Source organism: Astatotilapia calliptera, chromosome 9, assembly GCF_964374335.1.
Source record: "Astatotilapia calliptera chromosome 9, fAstCal68.1, whole genome shotgun sequence".
Classification (NCBI taxonomy): Eukaryota; Metazoa; Chordata; class Actinopteri; order Cichliformes; family Cichlidae; genus Astatotilapia; species Astatotilapia calliptera.
This window is the reverse complement of record NC_137430.1, coordinates 16,776,640-16,796,423: the sequence shown is the minus strand read 5'-3', so window position 1 is coordinate 16,796,423 and position 19,784 is coordinate 16,776,640. Positions and strand designations below refer to the sequence as shown.

Below are 19,784 nucleotides of genomic sequence, written 5' to 3'. Positions count from 1 at the left end.
GCGGCTCAAAGATATGTCATTGTGCTGTCAGTGCAGACTTTTATTTATATGAAAATAGTAACATCGGGCTTTTTATTGCACTCAGCAAAACATCTGAAGCGGATACGGCAAAAACAGACCCAGTTATCTTTACTACAGCATTCTCATGTGGGAGCTGATAAGCTATTTGAGTCAGGAATGTATGTGTGCCCGTATGTGATGGCATGAATGTAATCCTGGTGTTTGACTGAAGATTACCTGAAAAATCAGTCACTAAACTGTGTTAGGAGATAATTCTAGGATGCTGATGCATTGCAATGCATGATGGTGATTTACATTCCCACTGTAAATTTTCTTCTTTGTCCTCTCCCAAACGCTCTCTGTACCCCTCTCTTGTTTTTTTTCTTATTTCCTGTGCCGTCACTCTTTTGACACTTTCCCCAGCATTTTATCTCTCGCAGTTCTATATTTCCATACATCACCTATTCCAGCACCTTATCGTTTAGCTCTCCCAGTAATCTCCCTCTTCTTCCTGATATTTGATTTCATGTCAAGCAACGATGCAGAGGTGTCTGTATGCATACATGACAGGTTAATAAAAGCCCATTAAATGCCGAACTTGATTCTCTCCTTTCAGAGCCTGTGTAGGAGCGAGGGACCCGTACTGCGGTTGGGACCTGCTGCTAAAGAAATGCACCACTCTGGAGGAAAGCATCAGAATGAGCCAGTGGGAGCAAAGCATCTCAAAATGCCCGGTGAGTATCATGAAGCTATTGTGTGATGTGCACAGACTTCATTGTAGCTTACTTGCTTGGTGTTTGATTGCTTTAGTTTTCTTTTTTCAGCTTTCAAACTTAACAAAAGTTGGCAGAAAACACAATAATCCTTGCTCCACCTGCAAGCTCACTCTCTTTTTTGCATGTATTCGTTTCTTACATTAATTTGTACTCTTCCCCATTGAAAGCTACATCCTGCTCTCCAGATCTTCACGGCTCACGAGCAGTCCCTAAAACCAGCACTGTGAAACATATCCTTCCCAACAACAAAAGACATCTCAGGACTGAACAACTTGACTTTATGGGAACTGCATGTACCCTCAGAATGATCGAGGACGCTGCCTCAATCATTCACCTCCGGCTGCTGGTTCATTAGCACAACAGTTCTTCCATTTATTTTTAACGTGCACCAGCATTGGGAGCCGTATTAGGGGGCGGTAAGCCTATCAATTTGAGCAGTGTTTCACAGACATCAGTTTCAAGCCAGTCAAGAGTGCTGTGTAGCTCTTTTATGTGGCTTTATATTCAGGGAAATATTTGGCACTCAAGCCATGGCATCTGTCAGCAGAGCTCTGGCAGAAAGCTAGCCAACACCACATCCGCATATCCATTAAGAGCATACATGAACACAATTACACATGCATATATGTGCATGAATAAGCATTACCATTACCAACTGCAACAGTGAGTTTTTTCTTTGTGCCAGAGGCAAAAGCTTCATGAGCTCACCACAACATTTCTAGTCAATATTTTATCAAGATCACATTTTCACTGAAGCAATTTCAGCTTCAAAACATTTAGCTCTGCTACTTATGATCAGTTGAGCATTTTGGTGAATCATTTTAATGTGCGGGAAATTTACATCAAGAGTACAGTTTGGCCATATTTCAGAGCTGCAACATCACTGGAGTGCCCAAAAGCACAAGGTGTGCAATACTCAGAGACATGGCCAAGGTAAGAAAGGCTGAAAGACAACCACCACTGAACAAGACACACAAGCTGAAACGTCAAGACTGGGCCAAGAAATATCTCAAGACTGGTTTTTCTAAGGTTTTATGGACTGATGAAATGAGAGTGAGTCTTGATGGGCCAGATGGATGGGCCCGTGGCTGGATTGGTAAAGGGCAGAGAGCTCCAGTCCGACTCAGACGCCAGCAAGGTGGAGGTGGAGTACTGGTTTGGGCTGGTATCATCAAAGATGAGCTTGTGGGGCCTTTTCGGGTTGAGGATGGAGTCAAGCTCAACTCCCAGTCCTACTGCCAGTTTCTGGAAGACACCTTCTTCAAGCAGTGGTACAGGAAGAAGTCTGCATCCTTCAAGAAAAGCATGATTTTCATGCAGGACAATGCTCCATCACACGCGTCCAAGTACTCCACAGCGTGGCTGGCAAGAAAGGGTATAAAAGAAGAAAAACTAATGACATGGCCACCTTGTTCACCTGATCTGAACCCCATTGAGAACCTGTGGTCCATCATCAAATGTAAGATTTACAAGGAGGGAAAACAGTACACCTCTCTGAACAGTGTCTGGGAGGCTGTGGTTGCTGCTGCACACAATGTTGATGGTGAACAGATCAAAACACTGACAGAATCCATGGATGGCAGGCTTTTGAGTGTCCTTGCAAAGAAAGGTGGCTATATTGCTCGCTGATTTGTTGTTGTTTTGTTTTTGAATGTCAGAAATGTATATTTGTGAATGTGGAGATGTTATATTGGTTTCACTGGTAAAAATAAATAATTGAAATGGGTATATATTTGTTTTTTGTTAAGTTGCCTAATAATTATGCACAGTAATAGTCACCTGCACACACAGATATCCCCCTAAAATAGCTAAAACTAAAAACAAACTAAAAACTACTTCCAAAAACATTCAGCTTTGATATTAATGAGTTTTTTGGGTTCATTGAGAACATGGTTGTTGTTCAATAATAAAATTATTCCTCAGAAATACAACTTGCCTAATAATTCTGCACTCCCTGTATGTTCACGTCTGGTTTCACACAGTCACAGTGGTTTTGTCCATTTTTTATATCTTCTCTCTATAAGTTGTTGTTATATGATGTAAAATTTTACAAAATAAAAGTGTAAAAATCAAGTTGTCGCTCCCATTTTCCTAACAGTATCACAGCTTAAAGTAATTGTCATCTGTCTAATCATGGACGTGAGACAGCATGGCTTATCTTTTAATCTAACTGTCATTTGGGGGGTTCACATCTCCCCCGCCCCCCAAAATCCAAGTTATTACTTTAAATGCTGATTGAAGATATTACCTGTGTTTCTTGCTGCATAGCCACTAATACTTTAGTTTTTATGCATTTTCAGGTGGCCACATATCACTGCCCACACCACTGATGGGGTATATATTTTCTTGGTTAACCTTTGTCTGGTCCGGTCTAGTCCATTTAGAGTGATCATGAGTTAATCTAAATGAACTTTATATGCTGACACTGAGGAATGGCCAGACAGTAGGAGTCTACAACAATTCATTCGCAGTTTGTAAAACCTGAAAATAAAGAAGCGTTCTTTTATCACAGCTACAGTTTCACTCCCTGTGAGTCCATTAACAGTTTGCAAAGGCTAAACTGGCTGAATGTCTGTTCTCCTGCGAAGTGGAAGCCTGGAGTTGGAGGCCAGTCAAGGGTTTGCACACTGAGTAGTGTTGTGTAGGCAGAGACAGGAGATACGCTTTACCAACCTATTCATAATCGCCATCTGGCTTCACAGTCTCATGTCTGGAAACAAGCAAAAAAATGTGTTTTGCTGTGGTTTTAGGGGAGGTGAAAGTCTTAGTAACAGACATTTTTGTCCCAATTTTAACTCAGGTAAAATGGAAATCTTTACTCAATATTTTTGGTAAGGTATCTGCTTTGCCTGTCCTCCACCAAGCCCAAATCTAAACCATGTTTTATATATATATATTTTTGAATAAAAAGAGACCCCTCTCTTGCTTTTTCAGTCAGGGAAAGAAAGTATTATTTTTATATTCCATAAAGAAATATGAGTGCTTTTCATCATCTTTCAGATTTTTTCTATTGTCCTCTTTCTGCCGCCTTTTCCCTTCTATTTTGGCATTTTAATGAAAAAAAAACTACATTTCCTGACAGTAAAAAAGTAATTTTATTTCTCTTTGGATCTTTATTTTTTAATGAGAGATATATACAGCATGAAATATTCATCTACCAAATCATTTATAGCCTCAGCTGTAAATGATATTGCAATATTTCTGCATTGGCTGTCGCTGTATAGTTGTTTGCTTTCTAGGCAGCCCATTGATGTTGTCTGCCTCAGCCAAGGGTACCCCATTTAGGCACACAGCAGAGTTCAATTACCAAAAAGAGCGGAGGCCAGACGGTATTCTGCTTCTGCCAAAACTGCTGATGATCACGCTCCCTCTTCCCCTTGTGTGAAAGTGTTCTTTGCATTTTTAAATCATCCTGAAATGTTGCGGCGACATGGCTCATATCATCTGCAGCTCTGAATCTCACAACGGCGCTTTTTTGTATTTAGCTCATACGCCTAGGACATCAGTCGTAATTCATAGCGGCTGCAATATCAGGGCCTTCCTGTTCGATTCTGTTTTGCTTCACATATTCAGTTATGAGGCCACTTTTATTTCCTCATATTTCTGTCCTTTGAATGTGTCCATTCACAGCCTTGATCTGCATTTATGAATCTCTATTTTCCCGTTTTCGTCGCTCATCATTTCCTGATGCAATTTTTGTGTATCTTCCTTATGTTTACAGCACATAAATGTGCAATTTGGGGTGTGCTGTAGATGTAATGTTTTTTTTTTCTTTGCATCTATTAGAGGAAAATTGATTTCTGTTTTCATCCACCGATGGGCTGAATTTCACAGAGCAATACCTTCCTGAGAGCATCACTCAATGACCATTTTCTGAGAAAGCCATTACTTTCAGGTGTTTTATTTTTGACCTTCTCTGTTGCTGCTAGGTTCGTAATGTTACAGTCGATGGAGGCTTTGGTGCCTGGTCCGGCTGGTCCACTTGTAGCCACAACGACGGAGGCAGTGCAGGGTCTTGTCTGTGTCGGACGCGAGCCTGCGATAACCCAGCCCCGCAGTGTGGTGGGCAGCAGTGTCATGGGATCAGTGTTGAGGTCGCCAACTGCTCCAGGTAAACTACTTTGTTGATGCAGCAGCACATATGTGCAAATGTTTCTAAATTGTCTATGAATATTTTTGCATACATCTATGTAGGGAATGATAGAACTGGAACTTTGAGTAACGTTTCAACATTATTCCCCTATTCAGCTGCTCGGTGACTCAAAGGTTGACAGTTCCCAATAGTAAGGTGTACTAGATATGTGGTCTCTAGTCACAGACATAAAACACAAGTTGATGTCCTTTTTGGTCGCTGTATTCAAGATGGCGGGGTAATATAGAGACTTCTACAAATTTTAAATTAAGGCATCAGTTTCTTGGAAGATGTAATTACAGATTAATCAATATGTACTTATAAGTAACATTGATTTTTTTTCTATAAAGTAACCTTGAAAACGACTGACTGTACCTTTAAGAGTGAGGTTGAGATGTTAGTTAATTTCCTGGAGAATTGCATCTACTCCTTTGGTATCTACACACAGCCAGTCATTATGTGTTACATCCTCACTGTCACCTATTTAGGGATAACAAGTGTTGATTGGGCGTTGCCTTTTTTTGCACCGCATCAGCTGACGTGACTGTTTTTAACTCTCATAGTTAAAGTTGGAGCTGCATGATTCTTCAGGCGGCTATACAAGGATGTGAGCATATTCATTCATGAAGGATGAGGCATTTTGATGAAGGGAAGTTAGAAACAGTCAATTAATCTTTTGCAGTAATAAATGTCTGAGCGTAATCATAAATGCTTATCTCAAACTCGGAGCCTATTATTACATTTAAAATGAAACAGACACGTGAAAACACATCCCTTTATCTGATTTGTTTCACTGGCTCATTTTCCCTTAATATGTGCTACAAAGATTGGTCTGATCGCCAGCAAGCAGCACAGTGGTGAAGTGGTTAGCACCATCGCCAAAAAGGGAGAAGGTTCAGATTGCAGGCTGGTCCTTACTCTTCCCGTGTGGCTAAATTGACCATAGGTGTGAATGTGATGGTGAATGGCGGCATGTTTCTCTGTGTTAGCCCTGAGAAAGGTCGTGCTGTTCCTCTGAGCAACATGCGATGAGGAATGGCTTCTCAGCCAAGACCTTCTTCTTAAACAATAAAGACAGGACAATCTGGTACAAGCAAGACCAATTGCACAGCTTCTCAATCAGTGGCTAAAGTCACAGACTGACATTACTTCGTCTGTCACCATAGAAATGGAGCGTGGACGCCCTGGACTTCCTGGTCTCCCTGCAGCACCACCTGCGGTATTGGCTTTCAGGTGCGTCAGCGTTCGTGCAGCAACCCGACCCCTCGCCACGGCGGACGAGTATGCGTGGGCCAGAACCGCGAGGAGAGGTGAATAATGCAAACACAACACCCACACGTATACATCGGTCAACATGAGCCGATTCAAGTAAAAACAAGCTTTACAAGTGCGTTTGGATCCATGCATGTTTAAGTTAAGGGAAAAAGAAAACAACTTTTTTCCCCCATAATTTGCAACCTGCTGTTAGAAAGTACGACTTTGGCTGTGACTTTTTGTTTTCCTCCCCGCCTTCCCCCCTCACTTCTGTCCAAATATGTGACAGCCAATTAAGGAATAAGTGGGATAGGCCTGCGCTTGGGTAATTATCTGACTTTCACACACAGACTGAGTCCACGTTTTGAAGCTTTGGAGGCTTTGCTGTAGAATAATCGCCTTTTTAAAGATGTTTGTATGGTTTCTAAGCAACCTTGAAGGCCTGAAAAAAACTTTCAAGGAGAAAGTATGCGAAGAAGCAAGGTAGAAAAGGTCAAGAGATGAGTTTTCTTGAGTTAAATGAGGTCAATTAAATAAGGTGAACCTGAAAAGCACTGAGGAAAACGTTAAGATCTTTAGGTGTGTTCGAAAAATATACGAAACAAGCTGTCTTAGAGAAAGTTAATTCCATCCAAGTACAGAGCGGCATTCCTTCTTGGTGTCCATAGTGTCTGATGTTTTTCATCCATCCCCTGCTGTTAACCCGAGGTGAAGGCTGTAAAAGTACAAATAAACACAGTTCAGAGGATACAGGGAAGGAGAAAGGAGACAGAAATTGTTACCAGTTGTCACCATGGCAACAGAAGCAGCGTGATGGGTGAGTAATAGGATACGGCCTTCAAGGATGAACCTTATATTACTTGTTTTTCTTTTTTTTCCTCTCCCAGCACTTTTTCATTTCCTCTCACTCCCTCATCTAACCTCCTGCCTCCCCCCACCCTCTGGCACTCATTGCTACTCCTGGAGCAGTCCTTGAGAAAGTGACTGCTCCGCCACGAGCCCTAAGCAAAACATGTACAGAGTGACCGGCACAGCCCACTTACTCAGGAACCAAACCCAAAAAATGCTGGCTGGCACTAAAGACCACAGGAGGCCAGAAGCGCATTTTACACCAACCACCCTTCGATTTCACTCTCCGAGCTTTAATCTCATTTGTTTCATCTCCCCTTCCATCACTGCTTGCTCTGTTCAGCTATTTAAAACACCTTAGGCCACCTTAGAGGCCAGCTGTGAGAGCTGGAAAAGGATCCTTGTAAGACAGGAGTGAAAGGGGAGGAGTCTTGCGTGTGCGTGTGTGTGTGTGTGTGTGTGTGTGTGTGTGTGTGTTAAGTGCTTGAAGAGAGAAATGAACAGGAAAGCAGAGACACTGAAAGAAAATGTGTTAACAGATGAATTATGCTGTGTCAGTTTGAGACTGCCCGAGGGAGGAAAAAGAAAGGGATGCTAGAAAAGGTGTATGTGTGTGTCCTGGTGAAGCAGGAATGTTTATTGCTTGTGCCACAAAACAAATTGGGAAGAGATGTAAAAAAAAATTAGGTGATCAACACAGTGTCCAAAAAAAATTCAACCACCTCTGTCGTTAAAAGCGTGAGGCGGACTGGCGTTTTTTCAAATTCTGCTCACTGAGCGATTCTTTTAATGCCAGTGGAGGCTTTTATTTTATGAGGCACTGGGTTTCTTTCATAGGTGCTAGACATCTGCAGCAAAGACACACTATACGCTGTTCTTGCTTCAAGCACTCTGTTGGGATTAACTCGCAGGCCTTATGTTCACAGATCCATGGATATGACACGAGCTTATATTTACACAGACACGCATATTCGCAAAATACAATGATTCTGAGGGCAAAATAAACTTCTTTTTCTACGTCTTTCTTTTTGCATTAGCCAACAGGCCTCCAATAAGTCTGGCCCTGATTGTTTGCAGCAGGCAAAGCTTTTAAAGATAAAGCAAATGCTATGAAACAGCAGCGCTACAGGCTTAAGTCTGGCCAGTTAATGCCTGCATTTATGAACCTTCTGTTGGTATTTCCCTCAGCACACTGACAGCGTCCGCACTGCTTACTCAGCCTATAGCGGGTAATTAGCCTCGCTTTTGGTTTGATCAGCTCTGTGTGTTTTACTGAGAAGGGAAAAGGATAAGATGAGATGGAGCAAAGCCACTTGCTCGTCTGAAATGATTAGTGTGTATGATGATGATGATTCTAAAGCTCTACATATTGATTGCGGACATGTTTTGTTTTTTTTCATATTGTGTTGGGTTGCTGCAGTTAATGCGCGCGACTTGTTTGCACGGTCGTCCGTGTGAGCATGTGTGTTTGTGCATCTTCCCCCTTCTCTGGGCTTTCGCAAGATTGTAATCCACACTTGTCCTCACTTTTCCACACTCCGCCTCCCTACTGTATCGTACAACCGCGCAGATTAGTAGAAGTGGAAAGAAAGACGCTGCTCTAAGGATTTTTAACAACATGGAGTGTACAGAATGTGGCGTTTGATTTGCCGTGAACAATAGCCGAGTGTTTGAGAATGGTACAATGGAAATATCCCGCCTGAGCCTCTGGAGGAAGGGTTTAAAGAAGACTCGGTTTTCTTCAAAAAGCGGTCATCTGCAAAAAGACAACAAAATAGCAATAAAAGCAATTTTATAGCATGTGTAAGAGTTATAAAATAAATTATAGGGCTCTAATTAGACTGGCAATCGTCTGTAGTTAATGCCTAATGAGGATTGAGCTATTAAAGTATTTTAGACATCGCCATAATCCTGTCTTGTAAAACGATGTAATTACAGATGATGCATGCACATGTGAGGCTTTTTTAATAGGCTGTGTCAATGAATTATGCAAACTACATGTGGAAGTTGTGTTTTGAGATTCAATTTTCTTAACTGTACTTTGAAGCCACAGTGGCTAATACAACATTATGCACAGACATACGCTACAGACCTTCAGACTCGCACCGAGCTGTGTTCTCTGCACTCCAAGGCCACATCAAAGAGGGATGTTGGTTTTTACAAAAGTTTGTTGGAAGTGAAGTTTACACGCCTTTTCAAACATCCCTGTCTTGTGGTCTGAGCTATTTGTAGTTGTAGCGCAGTGGCAAGGTTTCAAGAGTGCGGTGACGTCTTCGGTGTCCTTCATATATAATTTCAGTGGTCTGTCAGATAAAGAAGCTATTCCATTTTCCACAGACAATCCCAGAGACTCCTATACATGATTCAATAAGGTATCCTCTGTGAAAGCTTTTAACCTAACTCCTGTCAGAGCCTCAGGAGTTTTTTTGAAGACTGAAACAGCTACAGATGAAGTGTTATTGGACACTTTAGTTACTTCTTGGAGGGTAATAACCATCTTAAAGACAGCTGCTTATGAGTTTGATATTAAACATGACATGACAGTGTTGTTTACAGCTTGTTGAACTGACATGAAGTGCAGAGTGGTCAGTGACGCAACCTGGAATACAGAGGATGAGACTGGTTAGAGATACATTCACCTTTTAAGCAGAATAAACTCACAAAAGTACTCGATAACTCTCTCTCTCTCCTGCTGGGGGTCTTGAATTTATCTTTGAGTCAGGACTGCTGCAGTTAAAGGAAGAAAGGTATTTCCATCTGCATCTATTTGCAGACTAGTGGGGCAGAGCAGGAGCTATAGATAGACATTGTTTAATACAGAAGCAGAATGATATGATAAGCTGAGTTTGAGAATGATTGCTGAGTGGCTTGCAGATGCATGGCAACCATGGTCAGGCTAAATCAGCTTAAGTAGAGTGTCCTGCTGTGTGTGAAATTTGCCAGTTGGATGTATTGGAGACCACTTTGTTGTTGAATTGTTGTTGAATTGTTGTTGTTGTTGAATTGTGCTATACAAATAAACTTGCCATTAGATAAGCCATCAGCTGAATGTGGCTGCGCTTGACTACTATGAGTTTAAATCTGTGCTTATGTGACTTCTCAGGTACTGCAACGAACACTTGCCCTGCCCGCCACACGTCTACTGGTCCGCCTGGTCGGCGTGGGAACGCTGCACTGTGCCTTGTGGCGGCGGCATCCAGTCACGCCGGAGAACCTGTGAGAACGGCAACGACTGTCCCGGGTGTGGTCAGGTATGTCATGCGGAACAATGCCTCTCATATGCACCGTTCTAACACCCGTCTTTTCTCTGTGGCTGTTCATTGTTTGGGAGCTCAGCTTAAGCCATTTGATGCGACGAAGCGTCAGTGGTGATGAAATGGGAACATCTAACACGACCAAATCCCCCGGCTATATTTATACAGTGGCAGCAGCCATCAGATTTATTACCAAGACCTATTTAATACCATGCACGCACACACACACACACATACTGTAATCATTCCACATATGAATAGGCTTATTTTCTGCCACAAAGATGTCTCTAAAGCAAAGATGATGCAAGGAAGTGTTGAAATACGAGTGTTCTTCTTGATGACAGAATGATGTGATGCTTGTGTTATTTCTGCTGCTATTTTCATACACGCACAGACTCCCTCATCCTCAGTCCTGGTAAAAATAAGAGAGAACGAACATGATAGCTGTAGCGTCTTGTCCCCCTGTTGAAAACGGATTAAAGAATATGGGTCAGGGCCTTGTGGATGCATGGGATTCTTGAAGTGTATTTCTGTTTGTTTGCGTGTTTTCTTTATCATTTTAAGTAGACGTTTGGATTTTTTTAATGTTTTAGGCCCAAAGCTGAATGTTTTTTAACTTCTTTTGACTTAGAAATGAAATAAGAATTATGTGTATTTTCATAGAATTTTCATGTAAAAGATTGGACACAGACATTCACTTGGTTAAATTAAATAATTGGGTGCTTTTTGCTTTTAGAAAATTTTAGTAAAATGCTGTAAAATACTTTCATTGACCCAAATCGCATTTAGCAGGAAAAAAAGTCACATTACAGAGGTTGTGTAATGGTCTGTTGTAAAGCGAAATAATACAGTGTAAACGATGAAACATCCCACGCAAGACCTTGATACCTCGCGAGCATATATAGTATGTGATAATTGCTCGTGACACATTAGTCGATGCAGAACACCCAAATAAAAAGACTGACCTCCCATTAAGTAGCAATTTAGCAGTCGTACCTTATCATCTCCTGCTTCGTGCACCTACAGAGCCACGCGGTTCCTGTGGTCATATTCCTGTCATTGCATGGTGGCCATTAACACGCTAGGAATAGAGCAACTTGTCATTAGGAATGAGGGAACAGGACAGGAGATGTTAAAGATGGTTTGCGTGTGTCCGTGGAGGTGACAGTGTCGTCGCAGTTACAGTCGTACTACACAAAGGAAAGCAGGAAAGGTCAAACAGGCACTTTGCATTGACTCTTATAAATTTTCTGTTTGTTTAGACAAGTTGTCTTCCTCCTCCCTCTTCCTTCTTGCTCTTGCATTTTCACTTGTTGTCCCTTTCTCCTTTGTTTTGTTTTCTCATTGACTCCTTGTCTTCTAACATTGTGATATGGACTTAATTAGGGACGTTTCAGGCACCGGAGAGGTAATTACATACTGACTTCAGAGGCAATTCTTTGCCGGGGAAGACTTATTTGGACGGTTTTTCTAAGTTATATTAGAGCCACACATTTACTCAGATCAGAGAACCATTTGCTGCCTTTTATTTACAACCCGTATAAGGTGCTAAAAGGCACAGCTGTTAATGTATAACAAGTGCTCCAATGCATTTAAAACACCCATATCCACACACATTTCTATTCAGACCTTAAAGATTTCCACATATGATGGGGATAATAACAGCAACGGTAATTTCAAGAACCCCCAAAATGTGATGGAGTTCATTTTTATGTGCCATCTGCATGTGTTTCTTTCCCCGGACACATGTTTAATTAAACAGAAGGAGACCACACGCACAAACACACACATGTTGCAGCTTCTGTCATCACAGCTACTTTATTTAGTCTGGGAATCCTACTGAGACCTGGAAAGGGTGTTAGATCAACAAAGGTGCGCGTATGTTCATTTGCGCCTTTGCGTTTACCTGTAAGGATTTATATTGTCACAGCCACCTGTGGTCAGCTCCAGGTGTTTGTCAGATAGGTATTGACAGCAATGGGTTAACATCTGCTTCTTGTTTTGAAAAAAGAGAAAGATTTTAAATCTTTTTTTGGAACTTTTTGACGAGTGTGCAAAGTTGAACTAAGTTGGTGATAAATATTCTGTTGTCAAAACGCTCCCAACATGTGGTAAAATGAATCCCTGAGCAGAAAAAAAAAGTTCAGTTCTTACTTTTTTGTGATTTTTGTTGATCCCTGAAGCAAACATTTCTTTGCTTATACCCCTCCACAGGGTGCTCGCAACACAGTCAGAAACAGAATAGCTCAACTAAAACTAGTAGGGATTCAGGTCAAGGACATTTCAGTTTAAATCAAAGAGTCCTCGCTCACTATGCAACCCCGCTACCCTGAAAACAAAATGCTGCCAGATGCTTGATTAAAGGAACAACCTCTCTCGGTGCTTTATTTCCATCAAACCTGCCCTTACGTTGCCCCGTGTGTCATAGCCATAAGCTTCAGCTGCAGGCTTACTACAGTTCAGTGCCTCATTTTTGCTGATGAAAAAGGCCACATAACTGCAACTTCATCAGTCTGAAGTCCACACAGTGCTGCTCCATCACATTCAGTGTATTCACTCTTCAGTGTTGAGTCCCCAGGGAAGCTAGCTAAGCTAGATAGGAAATAAAACAGTAGTGATGCACTATAGCTGCAATACAGTACTTAACCCCATCTTTTCCTGTGACTTAAAACTTTACCACAGAATTGGAAGTGTGCTCAGTCAACCTTGGATGAATTGGAAGCAAGGTATTTCTTTCCCCCAGTATTGAGACGAAAAGCTATTATTTGCCGGAGGTTATGAATTCTGGAAACAAGGCTAAAATAATTAAATAAATTTAGAAGCAGCTCGCTCACTGTGTTTAGAGTGGGATCATTAACGTGGGCTGGGGAAATTTCATGCTGAATTTATTCCTGCTATATGCTCCATGGCCAGACAAACTTTTCACAGGCCAGGAAATATACCTTGTGCTTCGTATTGACAAAGTTTGTGCACACAGGTGAAAATTTACAAGTAAAACTGTAGCGAGCAAAACAACAGAAAGGACTTAACTTTTACATCAGCTAGCATAGCAAGAGTGCTGCAGTTGTAATTGTAACAACAGGAGCGCAGAAAGAATGATGTTGTTACATCATGATACATGAGCGTCACTGCAGCCCCGACAATAAGCATCAAAAGACAAACACTGTGCATTGAAAGGGAAGTTAGATCAATTAATAAGGGTGTAAAACAACAAAAACCTAGAACTTAGTGATTATCTATTTACTTTACATTATAAAGTGCTTTGGCGAATCTATGGCGCTATATAAATAATTAAAGTGAATTATTGCACACAGACAGGCCTGAATCATTTAGTTTTCTCTCTTTCCTTCATATCTTGCAACTAGTCTTGGCGTCGTTACCCATAAAAAAGTGTTTTACACATTATTGTGTATTACGCATTACTTTACTTAATTACTCTCTGGAGAGAGTAGTTTGTTACACTACTTGTTTCACTGCTCATGATATGTACTTAAATGCATTGCCACATATTTACCGGTTAGCAGTATAATCCTGAGGCTCAGTCCTACACTGATACAAATCCCTGTCCTAATAGGATAGGACACGCTTACAGTTTTTCTTTTAGTGCTGAAAAGCAGCTGAAAGAGACTTCATGGCAATCATCACAGCAATTCTACTGCGGAAGCATGCGTAGGTGGCAATGGATGCTACAATGCTATAAGCCTGACTGCTCATTGCTGCCATTGTTACCTGCCAAAACTCAGGCTCTGGCTGCTGGGCTGGGGTCAGCACACACTCAGCTTTAAGTCACTCTGGGAATTGATTGTATAGTAGCTTACACAGAGCCAGCGTTGTGTCAGCAGTATAACGTAGGTGTTTCTGTCCTGGATGCAGATTGCAGTTTACCTTCGCACTCTTGTTCTTCCTAAAAATCAAAGTAATGTCCACATGTTTGCTTGTCACAAGTTGTAGACTGCTCCACCCTTTTTTCCTCCTCCCATGTACACCAACCTAAATAAGCTGATTGTAGTTCAAGTGGAAAAAGGCATGTTTGTCACATGTTTGGATCACACTGCCCACACTTCCTGAGACATTTCAAAGTAAAAGCATATCAAGAGAGTATGTTTGGATACATTCAACACAAGTTACAATCAGTTACCACATACAACTGCTGACTCAAGTCAGAGGGCAGAATAAGTAGGACTGTTATTTATAAGCATGAAGTAAGCAATGAGATAGAAGGAAGAAAAATGGTTGTAGGTGATTAGAATCTGTAAAACTTTTCAGCGGCATTGACAAATAGATCTTTCTTCAACTTCTGGGGGGGGAAAATGGAGAGTTGGTCCCTGCGTGATTAAATAATTTTCACTCCCCTAAACCTCCATTAATTTCTCATTTTTCAAATCACATCCTCAGCAGCTTACCGACAAAAAGACCGACCCGTGTACGGCGAGATCTACAGTCGTTTTTATTAAATGAAGCATTACTGCCGAAATTCAAGCTGAATTTAATTTGAGTTTCATTTAAAATGCAAGTTAGTATTCTCTTTGCATTTTCCATACACTGCATTTCTGCGTTGAACGATTTGAAATTTAGTGTCACGTTTTGCATACTTGCACTCAGTTTTAGCGCATTAAAGCTATGAAGTTACTATGTTAGAAATGATCTACGATTAAAATAAAAGTCGTGAAAAAAGACAGCATATAAGAGAGAATTTTAAACTAGATCTTGCCGAGAGCTACAACTTCATTGTGAATGCCACGGTTTTATTCCTTTTAGTTCCTACGGGTAGATGAAAGAAGAGTTCAGAGTTGCGCCGTCTTCAAGAATACATCCTTCACTATGGTGTTTCCTACTTTGTACGCTAAAGTATATCAAATGTCTGTCACATCCAAGGATCAAAAGGAACCATTCTTCTCTGCTGAATATGCCTGGCGGAGTTAAATAAGTCAAACGTGGGCCAGGCAGAACTGACGATGCACAGAGCTGCTTAATGAAACTGAGAGCTGTTCTATTTACCTGTGAGGAGTTCAGTTGTGCAGCCAGCCTGTGAAATGAAAGTTAAGCACACAGTGTTTGTGTAGGCAGTCTGGCAGGTGAACGCACTTGTGTTTGTGTGTGTGCATGTGCGCGCGCGTGTGTTTTTGTACTGCTCCGTTTTAGTTATTGTGTGCGCACTGCTGTGTAGCCTGCTCCTGGCCGAGAGCGAGCTTCATTATGGAGTCAGACTGGTAGGCAGAGAGAGAGTAAGAGAGAGGAGTCTGTGTTTGACAAAGTGTGTTTTGGTCGGTGCCGCTAATTGAACTGATGTGTCACCGAGACTTGAGGAACATTAGGCCTCCGTCTCTGCAGACTCGACCACAATAGATAAAGACGTAGGCACCGGAGAGGATTAGTCACTCTCACATCTGGAGCGTACACTTAAACGTCTGGGTTCTGCAGCAGTATGTAAGTGCAGCCATCCTTATATTCACAGAAGTTTTCCTCTCTGGCTCACACACTCACTGCTCTCCCAGTCCAATAAGAAGTTTAATGAGTGTAATGATGGTAGGAGGCTGGAGAAGCACGACTCTTTATTATTCACCTCCCACAGCTGACCGTGACAGAGGCCCTTTTGTACCTACACACACATTTTGTTTCTTCCACACACACATAAGTTAAGATATACAGGGTATTTCGGCCTTACACTTTACATTCATACATTTTCCAGTAAGGAAAGAGGCTGAGGGATTATGTTTCCACAGGACTCAAACAGTATGCTGACACTCACACTGGCTCTCTTTCTTCCTTTCTCCCTTCCTCCATCCTCAACTTGTATCCCGTTAGTCTGTAACACCTAAAAAATAGGCGGAAAGGTCTGTGGATGGAGACAGAATGAGATAGGAGCTGAAGCCTGAATCCATAAGTCAGCCATGGATAAATGTATAAACATGCACGCGCTTCAGGCACAGTAACAGACAAGTCAGTGAAAGGTGCCAAAGTAAGAACTTTGACTCAATAGTCAAGCTGACAGCCTTGCATAGACACATACACACAAACAGCCCGACCACTGCTTCCATTGCTGACCAACCAGACCGTTATGATGCTATCAAGCATCCTTCCACCCAGCCCTCCTGAGCTCCAGCCAGAAACCCATTACAGAGGTGCCCGTCTCCAAGCAGCTGCCTGTTAAAGGTGTTAAGCAGCATAAAATCGCAGCTCTCCATTTGCCCATAATGCACATTGCTGCTCTCGCCAGGGGGGCAGTGGACACGGCTATGAGTCAAAATCAGCGGACTAATTGAATTCAATCTTGTGTTCCACATGCCACTCGTCACATCCAACTGCTTTGGTCTATGTTTTTCCCTTTTAGGGTAATTTCTGTGAAATTGAGACGTGAGTGTGGCTGAGTGAAGAGTGCAGAAAATCCTTTTTTCTGGTTTTTGTTGTTCTTTTACTTGTTTTACTGTAGTTGTATTACTTTGTTTTACTACTTTACCAAATCAGCTGGAAAGAATGAGATAAAACATTTAAATAGCATAGTTAAAATGAAAGTTTAATAAAAAAAAAATTATAAAAGAAATAGGGCTCTTTTTTTTAAATTCAGACAGACATGTTTACAATGGTCAAGATGTATTTTATGCCCAAAATTGCCTATTCACTGCTCGGAGACAGTCAAAGTCATTAAAATGAGTCATTTTATCGGTTTGTGGGTGTATGTGTGTTATGGTTATAGGTTTGGATTGATGTTTATTTCCACCTCCTTAGGTCCATTTTTAATGCATTATTCAAAACATGTTGTAAAAATTTCTACTCTAAAAGCAGGAGAGATTGTTTTTGTGTTTATTATCATGCCATTGTGTCCCATGCATAGCCACTGTAACAAGGCTCCTTTTTATTGCAGTAAAATGCAATAAACTGTCCATTATCCCTCCACTTTAAGAGTAGACACCGTCAACAGCAAGGGTGTTTTGACTTATTTCACATTATAGACCCCCAGGTAACACAGGGCTAATACTGGGGAGCAGCAAGATTATCTTCATGGCATTGCATTGCAATCCCATAATATACTTCGGTACAAGTAAAACAAAATGACCCTTCCCACAAATGTTTCCATACAGCATGTCTACGTGAATGTATCCGTGTGGGTAGCAGAGGCTGTATATAAAAGATGGACGTAAACGTGAAGTCAGTGGAAGCACCTTAAAACCTGCATTCTGTCCAACAGCCAGCAGAGGGAGACTCTACTTTATTTACAAGCCTATAAAATATATTGTCTTTATTTTTTAACCCTGGGAATATTTTGACTTCATGTCACATTTAATACAACATGATGGTAACTTTGTAAGTTATGGTCCCGTTCAGGGTAAAGCTGAAAATAATTGTGCATTAGTGTGTGGCTACCTCGAGAAGAAGTCCACAGACATGTATGTACAGTCTATGATTGAAAAAATGCTTGTTGCTGTGTATTGATTGGGGCGATCGTGGCTCAAGAGTTGGGCGTTCGCCTTGTAATCGGAAGGTTGCCGGTTCGAGCCCCGGCTCGGACAGTCTCGGTCGTTGTGTCCTTGGGCAAGACACTTCACCCGTTGACTACTGGTGGTGGTCAGAGGGCCCGGTGGCGCCAGTGTCCGGCAGCCTCGCCTCTGTCAGTGCGCCCCAGGGTGGCTGTGGCTACAATGTAGCTTGCCATCACCAGTGTGTGAATGGGTGGATGACTGGATATGTAAAGCGCTTTGGGTCCTTAGGGACTAGTAAAAGTGCTATATAAATACAGGCCATTTATTGATTGTTCAGTTTAGCCTAGGATAGACAGTGAGCTGAACAGATTGTAAAATCCCCTTTAGACAAATGTGTGATTTGTCATTATCACCTGTATAAATAAAACTGACTTAGCGTGCAGATTTTCTTCAGACCAATAGTCTCTAACACATGCCGGCAATGCCACATGTAAATAAATGACACACTGAGCTAGCTTGAAATCTCTTGAGCCTAAAAAGTCAAACTAAACCCTTTTGTTTTGTTTTTCCTCTGTAGTAGAGCCATTAGATGTACTCCTAAATAAATAAGCCACTATATCTAAATTAATAATAAATTGATTCATGCACTGATTTAAAAATTTTATTATCTCTATTCCACTGCAAATCCCATACAACTTATGGGTAATTTTTTTTCTTGTGACCCTTAAAATAAAGTCATGTCTAACTGTCACCACATATCAAAGACATGGTGTATATAATTCATAAAGTCTAACTTCACAATCCCTTTTTCAGAGTGTTTTAATTAGCATGTTTTTAGAAGCCTAAAGAGACAAACAATTTGTGACCTCTCATCTTTATCTCTGGAGCTAATACAGATACATTCGTGGGGTTTTATTAAGAACCTGTCATTTAATTAGTCTGACTCCACAAAAAGATTCACCTTATTGATAAATACTAGGACATAATGTCATGCCAATTCATTCAGTGTATACTTATAGACATATATATATGTAGAGAGAGAGAGAGAGAGAGAGAGCACTATTAAAAGTCTCGCGACACCCCTCATTTCAGCACCCAGATATTTAGATTGCAGAAATGGAAAGATGCAGTGATTTATTGAACCGTGTGCAAAAGTACATAGAAATACATTATAAACCAGCGTTTTTGCTCCAGTGAGCTTGACAGTAAATATTTGGCATGGCCACCTTTATTCTTCAACACTTGAACTCTAGATGAGCTTTTCTGTAATTTCTTGTAGTAGTCTTCAGGAATAGCTCTCCACATTTCCTGATGGACATTCAAATTCTTTGGATGTTGGCTGCCACACTGAAGATCCCACATGTGGAGGCCAATCCATGGCTAATCAGAATGGCTTCTTGATGTGGATAACTTTTGTTTCTTGACTTTCAGGTACAGTTCATCTGCTCCAGATACTTTTTTAAGTCCGTCACTTCTTCTTTTCTCCTCCACTTCTCCAGTTTTCATCAATTTTTAAGGGCACTCTGTGCTGAAAAGCTGAGAAACACATTTTTGTTGCATAAATACAATGTTATGCTTGTTAAACTGTGCTGTCTTTGGCATTTTTTGGAGATTTTGCTAAAAAAAACAACAACAATTTGCAACAAATTATGTATTTTTGCAGCAGGCTACTAGTAACAAAGATACAATTTAAAATTGGTTCTTGGTTAAGTTGGCTGTCGTGTCTCCATCCCTAGAGTTAGGTCACTTTTAAGTAGCTCAACAAACAGAAATCCTCTGAAATCCTTTGAAAGCCCTTCAGAAAGGCTGGACAACCATTTCTCAAGACCACTTTAAAAATTGCTATGCATATATATATATATATATATATATATATATATATATATATATATATATATATATATATATATATATATATATATTAGGGGTGCAACGATACACAAAATTCACGGTTCGGTTCGGTTCGATACTTTGGTGTCACCGTTCGATATTTTTTCGATACAAAAAAATGTTCATGCATTTTTAATTTGTCATTTATTAAAATTATAAATATATATTTTAACTCAAAAGTACAGTTTTTAAATTTAACCCTAACCCTTGT

General features: G+C 40.9%; 1 protein-coding gene across 3 annotated transcripts in view; it reads left to right on the top strand.

The window, feature by feature from the left end:
• Nucleotides 1-19,784, top strand: part of sema5a (sema domain, seven thrombospondin repeats (type 1 and type 1-like), transmembrane domain (TM) and short cytoplasmic domain, (semaphorin) 5A) — a 153,240-nt gene that overhangs the window by 96,206 nt on the left and 37,250 nt on the right. For all 3 annotated transcript variants that reach the window (XR_003273311.2, XM_080306468.1, XM_026179438.2), the window contains exons 12-15: nt 617-734; nt 4,706-4,887; nt 6,075-6,218; nt 10,115-10,262. Coding sequence is in view for 2 of the 3 variants with exons in the window: in XM_080306468.1 (XP_080162594.1) it covers nt 617-734; nt 4,706-4,887; nt 6,075-6,218; nt 10,115-10,262 (592 nt within the window). In the remaining variant the exon portion in view is untranslated. The remainder of the gene's footprint in view (nt 1-616; nt 735-4,705; nt 4,888-6,074; nt 6,219-10,114; nt 10,263-19,784) is intronic.